Below are 20480 nucleotides of genomic sequence, written 5' to 3'. Positions count from 1 at the left end.
ATCTGTGACTTTGCTTATATATATGATTACAACTGGAACTTTTCTTTTTTTCTTCAGGGAAACTGTATCAATCTGACCGATGCCTTGACTCTGTATGAAGAACAGCTCAGCAGGCTTTATTGTCCTGTGGAATTTTCAAAAGAAATTGTATGTGTTCCCTCCTACATGGAATTGTATCCTTAAAGACTAAAAAGGGTGGAGAGGGCATATTAACAAATAAAGCGAGTCTAGACTGCTTGTAGGTAATGAATTCAAGTGCAAGCAGGCAGATGACTATTATTTTTTTCATAGTACATGAATGACTGTAGTTTTATTTTGAAGGTGATGACTGCAGTAATTATTCTTTTTTTTTAAAGGTGCCATAAATTCAAAGGTGCTGAAATGCTTAGTACCTCTCAAGATCATGCCATTTTGCTTACATTTGGCAACATTCAAAAAAATTGTTTATACAATGCAGGATAATCTTTATGATGAGAGTAATACTACCTGGGAGTTCTAGCAGAGCTGTGCTGTGTTTATCTTCTTTCATGGAAAAAACAGACTAATCTCATAGACAGAGTAGCATAAATATTCAGATATTCTGTCATAGCTCTGTTCCTGGCCATACGACTCAAACTGGATATTAATGGAAGAAAAACTGATTCCTAAAAATCATTATGAGCATTAATAAAAAATATTCTAAATGGAGGGGATAGACACATTTCTCTGCAACAAGTGAAAGAAGGACTTCTTGCCAGTCTTTCTTATTTCTCTTTTTATCCCCAATCTTGAAAATATTCCTTCAGAATTTCTTCACTTTATGGGTAACAGATAAGTTATACAAGGAGTTAGAAGTTGTGTCTTCACGCTGTTAGCTCTAGAAAGACATTTTGATCTGCCATGGGATAGTTCTGCTGGCTCCATGTGCCTTAGATGTCACGTACCATCCCCGTGTGATCTCCCTGGAACTGTCTATACAGGGTAACGCCTGCTGTAACTCTCCATTTCCTGACGGAAAAGATCTTTCCAGGATCTGCTTATTCATAATGTTAGGCCTATGAAACCCTGACAAAGCCTTTCTTCTGTTTTGTGTGCTCATTTATCTTTCTTTTTTCTGTCTCTGTTCTTGATACTGTCTAATGTTGTAGGCTTCTGTTCCGGAGCCCATGCTAACTGTTCCTTCTATCAGAAGGAACAAGCTCCTTCCATTTCTCATTATTGTCAGGTCTCCGGTGAAATTCAGATTTGATGTGAAAACATTTCCAAGACAAAAAAGTAAGGGTGAAATGAAGTAGATATGAAGCTATTTACTCTGGTAGCTTACATTGCAGACATACTTGGTTAGTTATCATTGTCTTTAATTACAAATACCATGCCTTAATGCAACATGTACAATGATTTGAATTATGCATTCTCAGAAAGTTCTCTAAATATTTATTGCATTGTTTATTCAGATATAGGCAAAATGTTTCTAAATGAATCGAGTAGGATATGCTGCTTCATTTCTTTGGAAAATAAATGTCTCTAGTAAGCTAACAGATATGAAAATTTCTTAGTAACTTTTTTTTTAATTGGCAATTAAATAAGCATAATTAGGTTAAAAATGAACAGCTCTTAAAGAGAAACAGGGCAAGTTTTAGTTTGCATATCTGACTGCATTATCATCCTATGAGATAACAGTATACATATAGGAATGTTAAAGAGGAAATAATCTTGATGACTTCAGATAAGCCCATAGCAAAGTAAGATGCATAGTAACAAAACCCTGGTTTATTCTTTTCAAGTTGGTCTTAGACCTCTGATGTGCCTTTCCCTGCATTTCAAGTACAAGTTACTGCCTTTCTTAAAATTTTAGAGATTTCCAAACAGGAAACATACATCTGAATGGGAGATTATATCTAAATGCTGTTTCACAGGTGACTGTAAAATGCAATTGTTTACAGTAATATTGTGACAATTAAAAAGATGACTTCTGTTTCTCTCTCAACATTGTGACGTTCATTTAGTTCTTGAAACCTCTAAGCCATCAAACTAATCTTATGCAAATATTAATTTTCATAATCTGACCAAAAATTACTTGTAGGGGTACCTGAATGCAATCAAAATACTTACCTGGGTTATTGGTTTTTTATTGTTACTTATTTTGCATACTTCCAGAATTTGAATTACAAGTAACAGTTACACACAAAAGCAGTGTTTACCAGTGTTGTAGTGGGGACCATCTGAAATTCAAGTAGCTGTCGACACAGAAGCTAACTCACTGTTTTAAGGAAAACATATGTATCACTGAGGTCACCACTGGGACCCTATGATGAACATTCAGGCTCCCATTTGGAGCATATATGACCTCACTGTGTAAATAGAAGAGCATATATCTTTATGTGGTTTTACTTCAGTTATATTAATCTATAAATCCTAGAAAATGTGCCTTGCAGCCATTGCTGTAATTCTAAAAACAAATGTGATGTTCATGTCTCGTCCTCCTGTCTGCTGGTCCTCAGGAAGCAGCAGGAATTAGGTAGCTCTATCCTCTTTCACAGGCCCAGAATGAAAAGAGAGCTGGGATCTCTTGAGGATTGGTTATCCAGGCTGCCAGAGAACCTTGGTTTGGGGATAGCTGCTCTAGGATTGTGCTGAAGCTGGGTTCTTCTGCACCGAGAGGAGGTGGCACATGGTTAGAGTGCAGTCATAGCTGCCAGCACTCTGTTACTTGCAGCTCTGCATCTAGGCAACACAAAGGGCCACTTACTAAAAAGTGTTTAGAGGCCTAAGACCAACATCATAGAAGCTCATAGGGAAACTTAGGCAAAATTCAGATGTATCTCTCTGTTTAAGGGAGTATTCAAGAGAACTCCTACTGAGGCATTTAAGAGACAGTATTCTGCTGCTGAGCATGTCAGTATTGCATCTGATTGTGCCTGCAAATTAGCTAGCTGGAGGTCACTTTCCTCTTCAAACTTGCCACTTTACAATCAAGAAGATGAGCCAGAGGATCCCAACTCAGTGGAAGCCTGATCAAAGACCTGGAGTTTTGATTGCTTCTTCCAAATTGTTTCTGTAATTCATTCAGTGGTTGCAATGCAAAACGCACAGCCTGACTCTGCAGTAGGGATTAGAATCAATGGGTTTGCAAAGAACTTCAATTTCAGTGAAAATTAGGTACTCTTTTGAGTTGTTGAGCAAAAAAAGAAGATCCAGAGAGATTTCACTTTGAGATTTTATCTACCCCATTGTTACGAGCTACCAGAAGTTTCCAAAATTGAAATGCAAGTGAAAAGAACTATTTCCACTCTAACTGTGTACTACACACGTGTTTTGTTCTTGTTTTGTCTTTTTCCTTGACTGCTCATTTTTTCTAGATGGGTATTCTACACTATTTGGAAGAAACAAATGGAAGTCTGAACATCAAGATTATTCAAGATTATCCGAAGCGTACATGCTGCATGGAGCATATAGGCCTGCCACGTGCTGCGTATTGGCATCTTGAACCTTTAAATTATATGCTGTAGATGATCCTGAAACTTAGTCATGCTATTGATTGTGAATTCTTTAAATGTTTTTTATTATTATTTTAATTTAAAAGCAAATGAAAAATGTATATTTTGATGAGCTAGGGTGTTATTTTTTGAAAGTCAACTTAAAGATGAATAAGCAGCAAAACTATATAGCTGCTGAATGCACTGAACCTTTAGAATGTGATCCTTTTTATTTTTTGTAGCTCTTCACAAGTGATTGATTAAAAAAAGACATCTTTAGCATTTCATCCCTGAGGGTGGTCCATGGAGTTTTTGTTTTCTGTTTTGTTTTCCCATCAGACTTTTATCTATGGTGCTTTTCAAGGATAGAGGGGTGCTTTTTTGGCTATAAATTTCAAACAAATATTGCAGTGCTTCCATGTAGAGAAGAAGGGCGTAACTTAAAGGGGGGGGGTGTTGTGAAAGGATACCCCAAATCGTTCATTAAAAAGGGAAGAAAACTAATCTTGAATTTTGTTAATTTACTCTAGTTTCATTCATCATATTGTTGTAATCTCTTCTGCAGGAGAAGAATCTTTGACCTTTTCCCTCATGGTGGTGTTTAGCGGCCATACTGATATTTGGGTTTTAATATGGATTTAATAGTAGGTTATAGAGGCACTTTGAACTCTATTAACATGAAAATTAATGCTGATTTTTTTCATCCCACCATTATGCAAGAAACTGAGTGTAATGAGGTTCCTGTGGTCATATACTACTCAGCCTTATGAGAAGCATTAGGTTCTTGAAGAATGAAGTCACTTAGGAGGGAAAAGAAAAGTGGGTGTGATTTAGATTCACGTGCACCAGTATTTCTTGAAGGATTTGGAGCAAATATGTTTACTTCAGTAGGGTACATCCTGGTTGTATGGCTGCAGACTATGTTGCGTGGGGCTTTTGCTCAGTTAGATTCACTTGAAAGTTAAAACTCACTGGAAGATAGGTCGCATTATAGTTTTTGTTCTGAAAGATAAAACATTTTTCTTTTAACTGTTTTTCATGTTGTCTGAAAAGTTATATTTTTGTAAGACTGTGCTATTTACTAACTAAAACTTTTCTTTAAGTGTTTAAGAGATCCCACTTAAAAAGAGGCAGGAAAAATATAAGCCTTCTGTACATTTCCAAGATAGAATAAAAAGTGCACTATTTCCCTAAACACTCTAATCTTGAACCAAAATGATACTGTTGATGAAAACAAAAAAACACACCCATGATCTGTATTGTTAAGTAATGAATAAAAAACTATTTTACTGTATCCCACATATAAACTGATGATGAAATCTGAGTAGGCTGTTTAGAATTTCAGAGTGCTATTGGAAGACTTGCAAAAATTTGCTCTGCGTTTGGTGTATAATTATTTTTGCATGTACAATTGTGCTGTTAACCTGCTTTCAGTTTGGAGCAGTAAGAGAATTACTCTTCATTCTTACTGTTTTAAATGATTGCAGTCAGTGTTAATTCTTCAGTATACGCTGGGCCCAGTTGTTCCGTGGCCTACAGCCTGTGTATCCATAACTACTTCAAAGAGCAGAGCCTCCCTCTTAAACAAGAGAACAGCCTTGCATTTCCCCAAGTGTTTTAGCTGTTGTGTCTGTACCAGAAAATACCTTGAAACTATTGCCTATGGCCTAGTAGTAACCGCTCATTTATGTTATGAGACTGCAATCATTATATTGTGTAAGGTACAAATTAATGCACATGTCCTATAGACAATTGTGTGTCCTTAACTTTGCGTGCATGAATACTCCCATTAATTCTGTGTGTGATTACTCATGTAGGTAGTATTAAGCACACAGGTGTTCACTAGGACAGGGCTTACAGGATATGCTTTCCTGAGTAAGCCTGATAGATAGAAATCAGGTGCAACAAATGGGTGGGTGGTAGGTTGTTTTTTGTTCGTTTGGTTTTGTTTTGCTTGGGTTTTTTGTTCATATTTTTGTTTGGGTTTTTTTGTTTTTGAAACTTGTGAACTGGAAGGTGATTTAATACAGTTGCTGGCTTCCTGTACCAAGGCTGGCGCTTTCGTTTTGCTTAGATGCACAAAGCTGCCTGAACACAAAGATTTTGGGATGGGGGGATGTTCTGTAATCAGTTCCTTGATTGACCAGGGGACCCAAATTTGGTGGGTTAGATTGTTGGTAGGTGAGAGGCAGCAGTGCTTGGAAATTTTTCCTTTTCAGTTGTTACAGTGTAAAGAAAGACTGAGAAATTACTTTTTTTCTTTTCTTCAGACTTTTTAATGTAGTTTCTTTTAAAGTGATAGATGTAGTATAAAGCAATTCAGCAAACACTGAATAGTACTATCTTATTTTTTTAAGTTGCTGAACTGGTTCTGAGGAAATATATGCGCATTGTCAGTTTTTATTTATTTGTTGCTGTAGTAGAAATAATAATTAAAAAAGAATTTTGTGATAGAATTTTCAAAAGCAAAGTGCGATAGCTGATCAGTTTTTCATGTTTAAGGCCAGTTGGGAAATAGCTGTGATTGCCACACTGTGTATGCAAACAATTTCCAAGAAGTGGTTGACATGAGCTTTTTTTTTTTTTCTTCTTCAATTATTCTTTGCACTAAATGCTGCTTCCACCTAGAAATGTGATTTAAAAATTTAAAAACTTGATAGTAGTTTGTGCAAAGAGAAGATTGCTGGCATTGTATCCGCTGCATCAGTGCAGTGCACATGTTAAAATAAAGGTACGCTGGTATTACTTGTGTGTTTGAATTGTTAAATACACCACAGATGCAGAGTTAAAATGACAGAATTAATGGGTATGATGCTTACCATTGTACCTCCTTTTTTCTTTCTCCTCTCCTCCTTTTGCTGTTCCATTTGTCACTTAACAAACATACAAAGATACTTAATGGTCCTTCTACTGAATATATCTTTTTCTGCTTCTGACGGTTTAGTAGTTTAGTTTACCACATAATATAATCTTAGATAAGATACTCCGTAGTGTAGAACAGTACTCTGATGTTGGCAAGGTGAAAGATTACTGAGGCTTCACTGTGATTGTTGCCTAGGACTGTGAAATACTGCACTGTGACTTCTTTGGAGGTCTGTTAAAGAATTTCTTGAAGTTTTTCTGCTGGAGTGTCAAGGCAGCTTTGAGTGGCTCTGTGACTCATTGTGTGGAATAGAGAAAAGATTGCTTCATTAATTTCTTCTGAACCTTTAAGAATGACGCCAGCTTTGGAGCAGAGCTTTGAGGAAATGGAGAAGGGCATGAGCAGGACAGGCAGATTGGAGAATTTACTCCAGGGTGTGATTCTGGGAGAGTATGTCAGACGATGGAAGAAGACTGTGACTTCTGAGAGAAGATTTATTGTAGAGAGATTTGGGTAGATTTCAGCTAACTGAAAAGGAGAAATATTTGCATCTGCTCTAAGTACAGTAAAAACAAGTGGCTTGGTAGTTGGGGAAGAAGAGGAGGACAGGCTTAAATGTTTAAGAAAGAAGTCTCACATACAGACTTCGTGAGAGCACCTATATGCACAACAGGGAAGATGGGTATCTTTTGGGATTCCACCCCCCACACTCCACTTTAGGGTTTGAGATGTTGACAGGCTGCTGGAAGGAAAAAGCTGAGGGGACCAGTGGGAGGAAGAAGAGCACTCAATTTCTTATTTCACATTTTAATTTAGGAGTAGGAGACTGCAGATGATGTGCCTGAGGAAAATAGGAAGTTTCCAGACAAAGGAGAAAAGAAGTATTTGGAATTATTAATGGAGATGTTGAAGGAGCAAGTGAGAGAAGCAGCACCAAAGGAGATGAGTGCAGAAGCGATATTACTAGCATTGAGCACCATAGCAATGCAGGGCAGAGTTAAGCCTTAGGCCTTTGGAAGAAAGAAGAAATGTGGAATGGAGATGGTGGAACAGTGTCACAGGTGAAGTTCAGATAGTGGTTTTAAGTACACTTCAATGAACTTGAACTTCAGAGGCAGAAATGGAGAACCAGAAAGTAAGAAAAAAAGAATGAAAGTTTTCATATGTGGAAACAGTATGCTTCTGCAGTGCTGGAAAAACTATGTGAAGGACAGAAGGGAGTCAGGAGCAAGACCAGTTAACGTGGGAAGCGACTGGGAGAATGAGCAAGCAGGAGGAATGGTAAGTGAGGAGAGCACAACAGATGGCAAGGAATGCATCTGGAGGTACAGAATAGGAGTGCCAGTTATACTGTCTACTTTTTCCTCTGTAGGTATCAGAGGGAGAACAAATGGAGATGTGAAATGAATTTTTAACTGAGGAATTACTATAAGATGACTGAAGTATTTTAGGAGAAAGCAAACAATGCTGCTGGAAATGAGATGATGAGTGAAAGCAAACTGTTCAGAGTATAGTATAAGATACGTATGTTCAGAGTTTAGTCTAAACAGTTTTTAAGATTACTCAAGCAAATAAGTTCAAAGTAAATTAAGACCTAAGGAAGGAGAACTAGGTTATTTAACTCTGTCATGGGTTTTCATTGCGCTTTTGGAAGGCTGGAAGGCAGAATTGTACCAGTGACCTCTCTGCTGCCCTCAGCTCAGGAAGTTAGGAAGGCAGGCCTGAACCAGCAAGTGTATGAAAACAAAACAGTGCTACAGCCGTTCCAGTTTTCTTAAATCTTGCTTGACTTCAAAGTGCTGTGACAATTTTATTGTTTGAAAGGACAATAAGTTTCATGACCACAGTGATGAATGCACAATACATTCAATGTGCCACGTTGCAACACTACTGGTATGATTTATTTTGAAAGACACAAAGACAAAAGCATTTGTTTTATTGATGTATAATGGAAATATCTTAGTGTCTGGGTAATCTTTGTATATACAATGGAATTTTAAATCAACATTTGTAGTAGATGAGAATAACAAAGCTTGAGTATATACAGCTTTGTGAAGCCTTTTAACTGTTAACTGTCTAATATTCTAATATATACTTCCCTGTTTAGCTTTTCTTTAGTTCATTATCAAAGCTGATGTTTTTGCTTTTTATTTATCTATTTTTCATTCAATTCCTTTTCTAAATACTGCTCTTGAGTCTCACATTGGAACATGCTGGGAAATAGCTAATTAATGATTGTCTTCTCTTGTGGTGCTTTTGTGTTCTCCATGATATTTTATAACCACTGATTAGTTATTTGGGGTGAAGGGATGAGTGAAAATGAGTATTCAGGCAACAAGTTCTTGATGGTACATTGTTCAAAACCCCAGTGACAGAATATTTAAAGGAATATACATTGACTTCTGTTTTAATTTTTTTTTAAATGGCCTCCTTTCTGAAAATTTTACCCGTGCCATTGAGTAAAAAAAAGTCTCTGTTGCCATTATAAAATTCTTACCATATGTGTAACAGGTAGGTATTAGGGGAAGGGCAGACATCTGCTCACAATCTCTGAAGTTGATTTTAAGGCCTGCATGCCTTAAGTTGCAGTCAAGATGTACCTCAAGTTAGCTTTTTTTGGATTTTGTCCTTTTGCTTAGTGAAGCCCTTTTGTGGCTTTACCTCCATGGTGGGTGGGGTCAGATTCCATACTTCTGGCTATACAAGAGGCAGACTGCATAAAGCTGCAGCAGAGATTAGGCAGCACTATGGAAAGCAGAGACAAGCCATCAAAACAACAGTTTGATAGCACAAGCTGTCCATCATGATTTTTGTCTTCCCAGATTGTCCTGATCTGCTGCAGGCAACAGTGGTTCTGATTCTCTTCCTGCTGCTTTTTTTGCAACCATTAACCATTGTTTTGCCTTTGCATCCTTATAACATGTGAGAGCAGGAAGCAAATTCTCTAGTTTTTAGCCAGCCAAGTATAATTTTGACGGTAATTCTGTTGCTATTCAGGCAGTAGTTGAAGAGGTGGTCTATACTAGCAGTCTTGAGAATGATAAAGTGGTTTACAAGTTAGCTGGAAAATACTCCTTAAGACCTGGGACAGTGAAGATGGAGTGGGGAGGGAAGGTAAAGCTAGGCAGCCTCTCTGGTTCCTACACACTGGCACCCAAGCAAAATAAGTCGTGACTACAAGCTACCCCTACTCTGTTTGTCATATGTAGCTAACGGGTGAATTCTGCTTTTCATGAAGTGCATGCAGCAGTGACTGTTGATTTGCTAGCCTTGAGCTTTGGCTGCACTGCCATACTTACCAGCTGTGTCATGTTGATTATTTGCCTTTGCAGGTACAAAGTGAGCTCAGGAAAGACATCAACATTTGTTGAAGAGCTGATGATCTTCCTACATGGGCAGCGCAATACTGTTTTTCTATTATGTGCACTTTTTATAGTCCCAGACACTGCATGGAATATCAGCTAGTAGGAACTGTTTAAGGTCTCTCAAAAGCAGAAGGCTAGCCCAAAGTAGCTGAAAATCTCATAATGCTTGGGAGAGGAGGGCTAGCAGAAGGTGGACTGCAGTACGCTTATGGATACTAACCACTTTCTCATCCTATCACATACACAGACATTTGCATCAAAACTAGGCTGTCACATGCATGTCTAATACTGCAAAATATCACATGGAAGTGCCATGTTCCAGTGATTTTTCCCCCCCCCACACACACACCCCTTGGTGATATGTGCCAGTTGTGACAAAAATAAGCCTTAATATAGGGGTGCCTTTCAACTAGGATAGAGCCCAGACCCTAAGTCAGATATAGAAAGTCTGTCTCTTGAGTACAGTCCAAAACTGTCAGCATGTAGAAGGGGAAGTAAGTGTGCGTCATCGTTCCCAAGCTGTGTATATGCAGCTGGACCCAGTCTCTCTTTTCTCTTGTAAGCGAGGACCGCATACAGTGGCTTTTACTGCATTGTGCCTCAGGCTTGCCGTAGATGCTGTTCTGTACATGGGCAGTAAGACCAGAGCACTCCAGGAGCACTTGGGTCAATCCAGGTTTGAGGTGCTGTGCTGTCCTCGGAAGCCTCTTGCCCTACTTGGAGTATTGGGTGAATTGCACAGGTCTAGGTCTAGTGAAGTTAATCTGTACATGTATAATAAATTTGGTGCTCCTAGGAAGCACAGAACAGCTGTTGTATGCATAGTACGTTCATGCTGCATAGGAATAATGACGGAGAGAGAAAAAGGAAACTGGTGGCTGAGATGAGGCTGCTATTCTCACCACAGGGGCAACCCATGCAGCCTGCAGCCTGTTTCCAGGTTTCCCGTTGGTAAGAGAGCAAGACAGAGTGGATATACCAGACTTGAACTGTTCTGGAGGATCGTATGCAAGCTGGATATGGAACACTTTTTAGCCTAGAAGAGACGGTGATACTTTAAATGTGAGTGACTGGGAAGGCAGAGATGAGAGAAGAATTTATTTAGAGTCGTCTTCAAGGTATGTAGAGAAGGAGACTCATTAAAAGTGAAGAGTCCTAACCATTTTTAGGTCCAGCTCAGCCTGGACACACGAAAATCCAATTTCTGGAAGCCTTTGCCATCATCCTGAGTGGTAGTAATTATATCAGATTTAGCTCAAGAGAGCAATTGGAGAATTGAAATCTAGCCAAATCCTCCTGCTTATGTTGTGCATTTTTATTCCATGGGTTGTGATAGAAATATCATGAGTTAGCTTGTTCATGAGGGGGGGCTTAACTATTAGGTTTGCTAGGAGGTATAGTACCCCTTGTCCCACAGATTTTTGGACTTCTATTTCTAGATGTGCTGTAAATATAATATGCAGAGATGCATGAAAATTTAATTACCTTCTCAAATGTCAAAAATATTTCAAGTTTGCTTGACTGAATAGAGATGTTTTAAAAAAAATTTTACTCAAAACAGTTTCTTCAATCCTACAGCTGACGTGTGAAGGCATTGCTGTGAAAGCATTTCTTCTGCTTGCAATGCCACGTAAACAATCCCAGCCATCTTCTCTACACTCCTACCTCTTCATCCTCACTCTGTGAGAGTGTTGCAGCTCTTGTGGGCCCATGTGGCAAACTGATTTAGCTTAGAAATGAAACAGTAGAGAAATTAAAGTGAGGAGAGGAACTGATGTGACTTAAACTACGCTGCTGAAATAACAAATGAAAAAAACCAGTCAGTGTTAAGATTAACTTACATGGTTCATTGTGTTGCCAGACAAACAATTGTACTGGCAAAACTGGGCATGGGAACTTGTGATGGGGGGGTGGGGAGAGTATTAGGTCTGAGGGGGGGCAAGTGGATAGGGGAGAAATGTTTAAAATAAAGGCTTTAGGATCTTAGTTTAGATCTGCTTTAGCAATACAAGGGAAGAATTGTAAGGAGAGCTTTTTTTTAAAAAAAAAAAATTCTTGTTATTGTTCCTCTCTAATTACATCTACTGAATTATTTCAGCCATCCAGAAGTTTCAAATAATACAATTTTTTGGAAGGAGCTAAAAGGTAATCCAGCAGAAAACATGCCACTTTAGACTAATGTAAGTTATGAAGACTTTTGTCTGTAATTTGTGTCCATGTTCTGCATATAGCTTTTGTGGGTGTATGCACCATTTTGCAATTACTTGTTGCTGTTCATACCTTCAAAACTTTTAAATAAAATTCAGCTTATTAGTAATTTAACTCTCTCAGTTCATTTTAGATAAATGGACTGATCTTATTATGTTTTCTGCTGTCAGGTTAAAAATGATGATCATCCCACTCAAGTTTTAGATGTACTTTTTAGCCAGGGCTTAGTTTTAAAGAATACATAGACAACACCTAATTCATGCAATGTGAACTTTGCTGTGTTCCTTAAAAAGAAATAAATATAAGACCTATCATTACATTCTATTTCCACTACACTCAAAATTAGCAATGTGGTTTTAGATCCACATCCAAAAGGAAAACCATTATATGTTAAATGACTTACAAAGGTGAGCACTTTCATACTGCTCAGTGAGCTACAGCTGGAAGAAAGTTTGTGGGCCACAATGAAGCGTTATGCGGTGGTTTCCTTAATCTAGCAGAAGTGACGCTGCCATGCATAACAGATTTCATTCAAGAAAGTGAGGGGAAAAAAGCATAGCATAGTACTAGATTATGCTGGTGAACTTGGCTGTCTGGTGATAGTGGCTGAATATTTTTTTTCAGTGAGTTGCAGAAGTGTGGGCTTTTTTCGCACATTCAGTTGTGAACCAATAACATTCAAATACATTTAAAATTCAGATCCACTAAAATACATTTTAAGTCATGCCAATCAAAAAAAACATTTTAATAGCTTTGAATGTTTTATGATACCTCCAAATTCATGCAACAAAAAGATGCTTTTTAGTCAGCATTTTGTAACTTACAATATTGTGTTATAGTTGCTTTTATCTCTAAATACAGTGAAGAAAACTAGACAGTTAAAACAAAAACAGCATACCCACGAAAGATTTTATGAAAAGCTAAAAACATATGTGATTCCTGCTATGAGCATGTTTTCCAAAGGTAACGGCTGCAATTCTCTAAGGAAATGCAGTCACAATATCATAGGAAAAAAAGCTTGAAAGGGACCCTGAGTTTATGTGATTGGCCGATAATGAAATGAGCTGTGTCTGCATCACTCCTGATACTTGTTCTGGTTCTCTCGAAGGAGTGATTAGTGACTGCAGAGGGAATTAGTTACTCCTAGTGAAGGCCAGTATCTCAGTGGAAAGCTAGGATTCTCCTGCAGAGCCTCATTTCAAACCACTTTTCTGTAATAAGTTTTGGTAGCAGTTAAGAAAGTCAAGATGAATTTGTGTAAGAGGAGCAGGTCTTAAACAGACACTAGGAGGTGTAAGGAAAAGCTTTGAGGAAACAGAGGGGTCTCCCTGCAACCTTTTGATGCCCTGGGCTGCAGGATGATGTCCATACATGCTGGCTTGTGCTACAGCACAGCCTGACATCTGATCTCTGTCCTGAATACATTGCAATTCTGACTCAGGTCTTGCATCTGTGTTCCTTCTCTGGCCCCAGCCCCCTGAACATGAAGGTACTTCCAGGTTGTCCTAGATGGAGTCATGCTTGGGAATTCTGTAGGAAATTCTCTCATGCTTCGTAGCCCAGATGTAGTCTGAGTGTGAGGATCTTTCTCTCTGGGCTGGGGAGGTGGAACATGACGCTACAAGCCCGTATTTTCTCTCATCAATTGCTGCTTCAAAACCCATTATTTGTGAAGGCCACGATACCTCTAGTTCATTTTTTGGAATATATTGCCTGGCTGTAGAGTTTTGCCTAAGTAAAGTGGATTCTATTAGGATGTTCTGGCCAATCTCATCGCTGTACATGGTGCTAATTACAAGATGTTTATCCAGACTCTCTCTTCTTCGTATACAAAGCACCATCTTCTTGGAAGTGTGAACCAAGTACTGCAGCAGAATTGAGTAATGTATGGAGCTCTCAGTAGCTGCAAATCCACACCCCTCCTTTTCAGAGCATCCCTTCAAATTTTCATTATTGCAGTCATGCATTTGGCATGCAGTTGACTTTTGATGGATAAAAAGGAAAAGTTGTGATTGTCCTCAACAGTATAACATCTGAGAGTCTCTGGTTCCCCTTTCAAGCATTAATCACCTTTCTAATACTAACTTTACTGCTCAGTTTCTATTCCATTTTTGTCTTTTACTAACAGAGATAGGAGCGTATGAGCACCTTTAGCTAACCTTAAGATAAATATTTCTACCCAGAGCAAAAGCAATGTTTGACATTTTTGCTTAAAAAAAGCCCCTTTGAGATTTGTGCTTTCCTCATGTAATTTTTGAGTGACACTAGAAACTGAAACAAAGTAATCTAGAACACCTGCTTTCCTACCCCAGTGCATGCAAAAAAGTCACAAAAGAAAATGACTACATGTGGGGAGGTTTGGGAGGGGGAGGTCCTAGATAAATCCTCTACCCAAGCCTTAAATAAGCTTGACGTTAATACACTGCTCATTTCAGATTTAATGAAAATACAAAACACTGAGAATGTATGTATGAACATGGCATATAGTCTGTGCAAGTGTCCACATGCTTTACTCAGACTTTTTTTCTATCAGGCTTGGATATAAATACATAAAAATGAAAGGGACTGACAAATCTTTGTCTTTTATAGCCTTGTGCCAATTAAAAAAAAAAAACCACACTGATCTTTATTTTAGATAAAGATGTTAGAAACTTTAGGGAAGGGCTCCCGGAGACATAGCAATTTGGTTTACAAAGATAATTACATTTAGTTCCTGACTCTGGTTCTTGGGGACTTCTGTGACTCAAGGAAAACAAACATTTGGTCTTGATTACTCTGTCCCCTGGGGCCTTGTGCTGTGGTTTCAACCTAAAGTGATTCGGCCTTCCCTTTCATGAGAACTTGGTGATCAAATGCATTTAAACTCTCTGGAGGTGTGCTGTAGGTAGTTAACTAGATACAGGCGTAATCACTGAAGCAGTATTAAGATAGTGACATGAACCAACAATAGCTGGAAATACCTCAGCTAAATCTTGACACAAAGTCTCTTGTTGTCATGGGACACAATATTGAGGGCAGCATGCTTAATGTGAGATTTTTCTGGCTTTTAACTATATGCAAAGTTAATTGTAATCTCATTTTGCGATGTGGGAGAGGAAAAAGAATCCACTTGAGTAAAATGTATTAAAATAAAAATGAATTTAGGAAGATCCCAAGCTGCTTGTATCAAAACTTGGAAGAGTGGAATGGCTTTTCAGACAGACTCTTTTCCTCTGAAAATGGAGCTTATGTAATTGCGCTTTCCCTCGCTGTCTTCCCACTTCCACCCCCCTCCTTACTTGCTAACCTTTGACTTTTTTGGCCAATTTCAGCCAGATTTGGCAGAGGGGATTTGGGCTCAAAAATACCTTTTCCGTGGGTGGAAAAGAGTCTGTTCCCACTACAAAGGCTTCAGTGTGAGTACAGCCTTTGGTAAACAGAAGGGAATGTGTGGTGGCAACAAAAGTGACAAATGGTCTTTGCGTGAGAAGAGCCGTCACCAGAGCTTATGCCTTGTGAGACAGCTTAACTCTACTGCCTAGGATAGGGAATCACTGAGGAGTTTGGGGCATGATTTTTCAGGTCTCTTGCAGAGGCAAGTGAGTGGGTACTCTCTCACAGTGACAGGATACCCCTGGTAGCTGCTCAGTGGCACTTCTTGGTGCAGTGGCTTCTGGCTTCCAGCTGTCTCTGAGCTCTGCCTCTTCTGACAATAAATTTGTGCAGATGTGCTAACACCTTTGGGGATCTAAGTGTAGGGGCGGGCAACAGCTGTTGCTTTCACAGAGACAGTCTTGCTGCTCTGAGAGACAGGTGGGCCCAGTAGGATGATCACCTTGGTAGATACCGAAGGACACATCCAGGTCGGGTGCCTCTCCTCCTCTTCTGATTTCAAATGTCTGCAGATATACTTCTCATTACACACCTGGAAATTCATCCATGAGAGAGAAACTCTTTTTGAAACCAACCTTCATTGCTTTTACTGCTCATATAAATATTCTTTGTAGTGGAAAAAAAAAAAAAAAGCTGTGACGGAACATCTGGTCTGAACAAATCACATGATTATACCTTCAGAGACTCTGATACAGCATTTGAAAGAAAGAACAGAGTACCCATGTCCAGAGTACACCACTGCACCTACTGCTGCAGCCATTTTAAGTGTTGCATATCCCAGCAATGTTTTTCAGTGCTTTTCAGCTTATGTTCAAAGTTATTTCATATGAACAAAGTCAAAAACTTGCTTTGAGATATTCCATGGTATTTTTACGTATACACACACTGTACATAAACAATCTTAACAAACCTAACAATCCATGCCAGCATGTACACAGGACATGGACTCCACTTTTAATCTGTGCAGTGGGATGACAGATGAGGAGCAGAGTATGCACAAGTGATGCCTATCTGTAAGCATGTTCTTATGATGGTGTGAACATGGCCTTTAAGAAAAGTAGTGTTTTGTTTAGCTATAATCTAATGTACTTCTTGAAGAAAAATTACCAGAAGACCTAAAGCAGTTCTTCTTTTGGCTTGAGAACATATGTATTGTTTCATTAAAGTGCTTTTTTTAAAAGCAGCTCTAAAAGGGCATGTGAACTTGAGTGATTTAACTTTAATCATACCAGATGTTGGCTTTCACAGTAAGTTGCTGTTTGGGTTACATACAAGCACCTTTTGGTCAGAGAAAGCAATGTTCCCTACAGCAGAGCAGTTTTTCTTGGACTAATAAGAATAGCTTGGCCTGCTTAAGAAAAAAATATATATATAATAATTTGGGGAATTAAAAGTGTAGGAGGACAGTTTTCTGCTTTGCAGGGTGTTGTTTCAACACTTGCAGTTATATGAAAGAGGCTGTTTGTGGAAAAGCTTACCACAAGCAATGTTCAGAGCACTGCAAGGCCTGTTGGCTCTGTATTGGCTCTTAATTAATGACCTATATTCTCACAGCTGCACTGAAATTTTCATGATGTGGCTGGACCAGTGGAAAGCAATGGAGTTATTTATTTCCAGCTGTCTCTGTTGCATGAATAAAGGACCAATTCGTGCCAAAGTGTGGCTGCTGTTGGCTGCAGTGTGGAAATTTGGGGGTTTTTGTAGCCAAGAGAGTATCGTTTATAAGACTGAGAGACCTAAGGACAAATGATCAAGCTGTTTGGAAATGCAACATGTTGGTTTTTTCTCAAGCACATTGCATGTGCTTAAAGATAAGCTGGCCAATTTTGGCTACAATAGCTGCATAGCTTTAAAAAAAAAAATAAAGTTCAGGGCTCCATAATAGAATACTTGAAATGGAATAAAATATGGCCTTGACTCTGATTCTTACTAATTAATCTGTTTCAACCAAGTTAGCACGTACCTCCAAATACCTCCTTCATTTCACAGGCAGCGTACTTCTGTGCTTTTCTGCTGAAGCTGCTCAAGCTGCATCTGTCTGCTGGATCTGTCTCCAACAGTATGGTAGCAGCTATATTCTTCCTCTCACTATGAGTGAAAAATGCTCACTAGGGCATTGTCACAGCTATGGTGCTTTGATTCTGAACTCCTTCTGTCAAGCTGAACTAATTCCAGTAAGGTAACTTGTCAACTGCCTCCCAGATGGGCAGTTCTTTAAATGCATGCTACGGGGACAGTGTGAGGAAATATCTTCTGTGAGTAACTAATATGTTAGCGTAAACAAATGTTTTTACAGATTCTTTTTTTTTTAACTTTCAAAACTGAACTGATTTTTCTGTTTCCGTTAAACATATCAGTAATTGTTTTAATATGTTTTAAAGTTAGCTAAATGCAAGCAAGACAAAACTTTTTACAATTCTCATGCTCACTATAAGCAATCTTTCAGCAATCTTGGGCTGAATATATACCAACCTTTGGCTCTTTTGTTGTTCCAGACATTCAGTGGATGTTTGGTGACAGCCTGCGTAACTCTGGTGTTGACTTTACAGTGGAAACTAGGCAAAACACGTGAGATTTCTGTATGTCTGTTGAAAGTATTTGGTAACCAAACCTTCAGAAATGGGAACATTCTTGAACCAGGCTATGTGAGGAGAGGAGAAGTTCACATAGGCCTTGTGGATTTAAATATCACACAGTTCTAATCAGCCCTCTTTGCCTGATTTTATCACTGCCATAATTGATTGAAGTGAGGATTGTGTCTGCTTACAAAACAGCGAGGTAATACACATATTTGTGAGTTTATGTGTGTATGCATGTGTGCACATGCATATACATGCAACAACATACTTCTAGAAAAGCTGGAACACTTTCACTGTGCTTCAGCCTGGAGCACTTTCCAAATGGTTTGCCAGCTATTTCATACGAGGTTTGGATGGAAATGCTAGCACATTGCTCTGGCATTGTTATTAGTGCCAGAATGATCCCATTGTTTGAGTGAGATATTGGTCAGAGGCACTTCTGAGTAATTCAGTGCAAGTAACATTTAAATATCAGATTTGTTCCTGTGTTCATGCAGTGAATGTTTGACAGTGTCTGTGCACGGCCTCATTACATGTCTTATTGGGCTATCAGGGGTACTGCTGTCAGTTCTAGCAGTATGTGTGGCATGTATCACGTACCTGCCGAAGAGCTGCTGGAAGTTATGACCAGTAAGGCAACCAAATCCTAGCACACTCATCAGAAATCTGTTTCAAATGCAACATTAAACTTCTGTTACTGATCAGCAGTAGCAGAAGTTGATTCATGCATGCTCTATGCATCTTTTCAAATACTGCCAGAAACAGACCCTTGCAGCTAGGGCCTGCAGCTGTTTGTGGTTTACCTCTAATTCCATAGTTCCTTACCCTCTGGAGCAAACCAAGATGAGTTACAGATTGCAACCAGGCTATCCTAACCAGAGAGGAGGACTTTGTTATTCCACTCTGTAAGTAAGCCTGCAAACCCAAGCTTAGAAAAGTCATACTGTTGCTGGCAGCTGATTTGTGTTGTTCTTGCCAGCAGGTTTGTGCAGTGCTTGGGGTTGACTCTCCAGAGGAATCCTGTAGTTGGAGCTTTCTGGTTCTTGCTGGGTATCTCCATGCTCCCATAGCCCTCACCTTCACTTTGGCTAAGGTTCCTGTCTGGGAGGGGGAACTGAACTGTCCATCCTTCCCTCTTCTCTGCTTCCCCATAACCCTTCCTCCCCACCAACTCTTCCCAAGGAGAGATTGGAAATAACTGATGTTGCTGCTTTGCACATCACATGTTCAAAGCTATATTTGGTTCCTACTTTCCTAGGGAGCAAAACTTTTAAGTTATAAAGTATGGAGAAATTTGGATAAGGAGGATATAATCATTTAATGTTGCTCAATTAGGGGATATAAAACTGATGGACAATATGCACAGGACAAGTAACTGTTCAGTGTTTGCACTGTCACTGGTTCAATACTGACATGGATGGAACACTGTCACCCCACTGCTTACAAATGCTTGTCAGAGGCTTCCTTTTGATATTTGCTCTGGCCAATGCAAAGTTGATTAAGGGGTGAGATCACAGCATGTCTGTGCATTTTCTGTGTCAACACCTTGGCCTCTTGGCAGCCCCTTCGAGGCTCCTTCTGGTGATTTCTGACATGAAAGCTCACTACTGCCCACATGAGCAAATACATTCTCAATCTGAGTTGGCGACGGAGAGTCCTGCCAGGGATTGTTTATAACCAGGGCTCTGCTCTTGCCCTCAGAGGCGTGCGTGAATGAGAGCTCTTGTACCACTTGGAAGGTAGGTGGTCCTCCCCTTCCCCAGCATCCTCATTTCCCTCTTCTTCCTCAGCTGATGGAAGTCATAGACAGTGGCACGGTAGGCAGGTGAAGAGAAATGAGTGGTTTTCCCCCTCCCTGTGCCTAGCAGAGATGAGAATACTTTTCTGGGTCTTGCTGGTGAAAATGGACAAGGACGGGCAGTGCAGACCCCAGCCATGCCGTAGAGGGGGTAGCAGAAATAAGGAGTTTTGGAGGCTTCAGCATATAAGTCTTCTTGTGAATGGAGCGGGTTTTACCTTTATGCCCATCTGGGATCTAGGAAATTTTGTGTGCCTCAGCTTGTTTTGCAGGGATAAATAATTCAGCCTCTGAACTGATTACTCTGCCATCACATTCACCTTATGATGTATCTCTTTCTTCCCTCTGCTTGTGCAATTTTTCATCAGGATGGGTGGAGGCAGAGATAAGAAGTAATAAATTAGTATAAAAGTAACTCAGACACATAAACTGTTGTCAGGAGTGCAGGCATGCCGCCACCTCTCCCTGCATCTTCACGTTTTACAGTGAGAGTCCAGCTCTGGAGGAAGCGAGAGCTCCCCAGAGGGCTGCATGTCACAGTCGTCTCAGAGAATTCATTTCGAAATGATAAATTTTGCCATGGAATAATTGAGGGAACCTCTCCACCTGGAGAAAGGATCATCAAGACTGAGCCTGAAACTGAGAAATCCATATAGATATGACTTTTTTTTTTTCAACTTGAAGTGTCAAATAAAGATACTTTCCACTGTATTCATAGTAGTACTTGACTTGGAAGTGTAGGATCCTCTCCTAAGATTCACAGGTATCAGTAAGGACTAAAATACCTTGCCAGAGAAGAAGAAGAAGAAAAATCTAGCTCTTAAAACAGCACTATTCTGT

At 39.3% G+C, this 20480-nt stretch overlaps 1 protein-coding gene across 1 annotated transcript in view; it reads left to right on the top strand.

Moving 5' to 3' along the window:
• Positions 1–6200, top strand: part of SMS (spermine synthase) — a 64409-nt gene extending 58209 nt beyond the window's left edge. Inside the window, exons 10-11 of the mRNA XM_026120695.2 lie at positions 58–173; positions 3339–6200. Coding sequence (XP_025976480.1) covers positions 58–173; positions 3339–3381 — 159 coding nt within the window. The 3' untranslated portion in view covers positions 3382–6200. The remainder of the gene's footprint in view (positions 1–57; positions 174–3338) is intronic.
• The last annotated feature ends 14280 nt before the right edge of the window (positions 6201–20480 follow it).

This window comes from Dromaius novaehollandiae, chromosome 1 (genome assembly GCF_036370855.1).
Source record: "Dromaius novaehollandiae isolate bDroNov1 chromosome 1, bDroNov1.hap1, whole genome shotgun sequence".
Lineage (NCBI taxonomy): Eukaryota > Metazoa > Chordata > Aves > Casuariiformes > Dromaiidae > Dromaius > Dromaius novaehollandiae.
The sequence above is the reverse complement of the archived record's forward strand: the minus strand, read 5'-3'. Positions and strand labels throughout refer to the sequence as shown.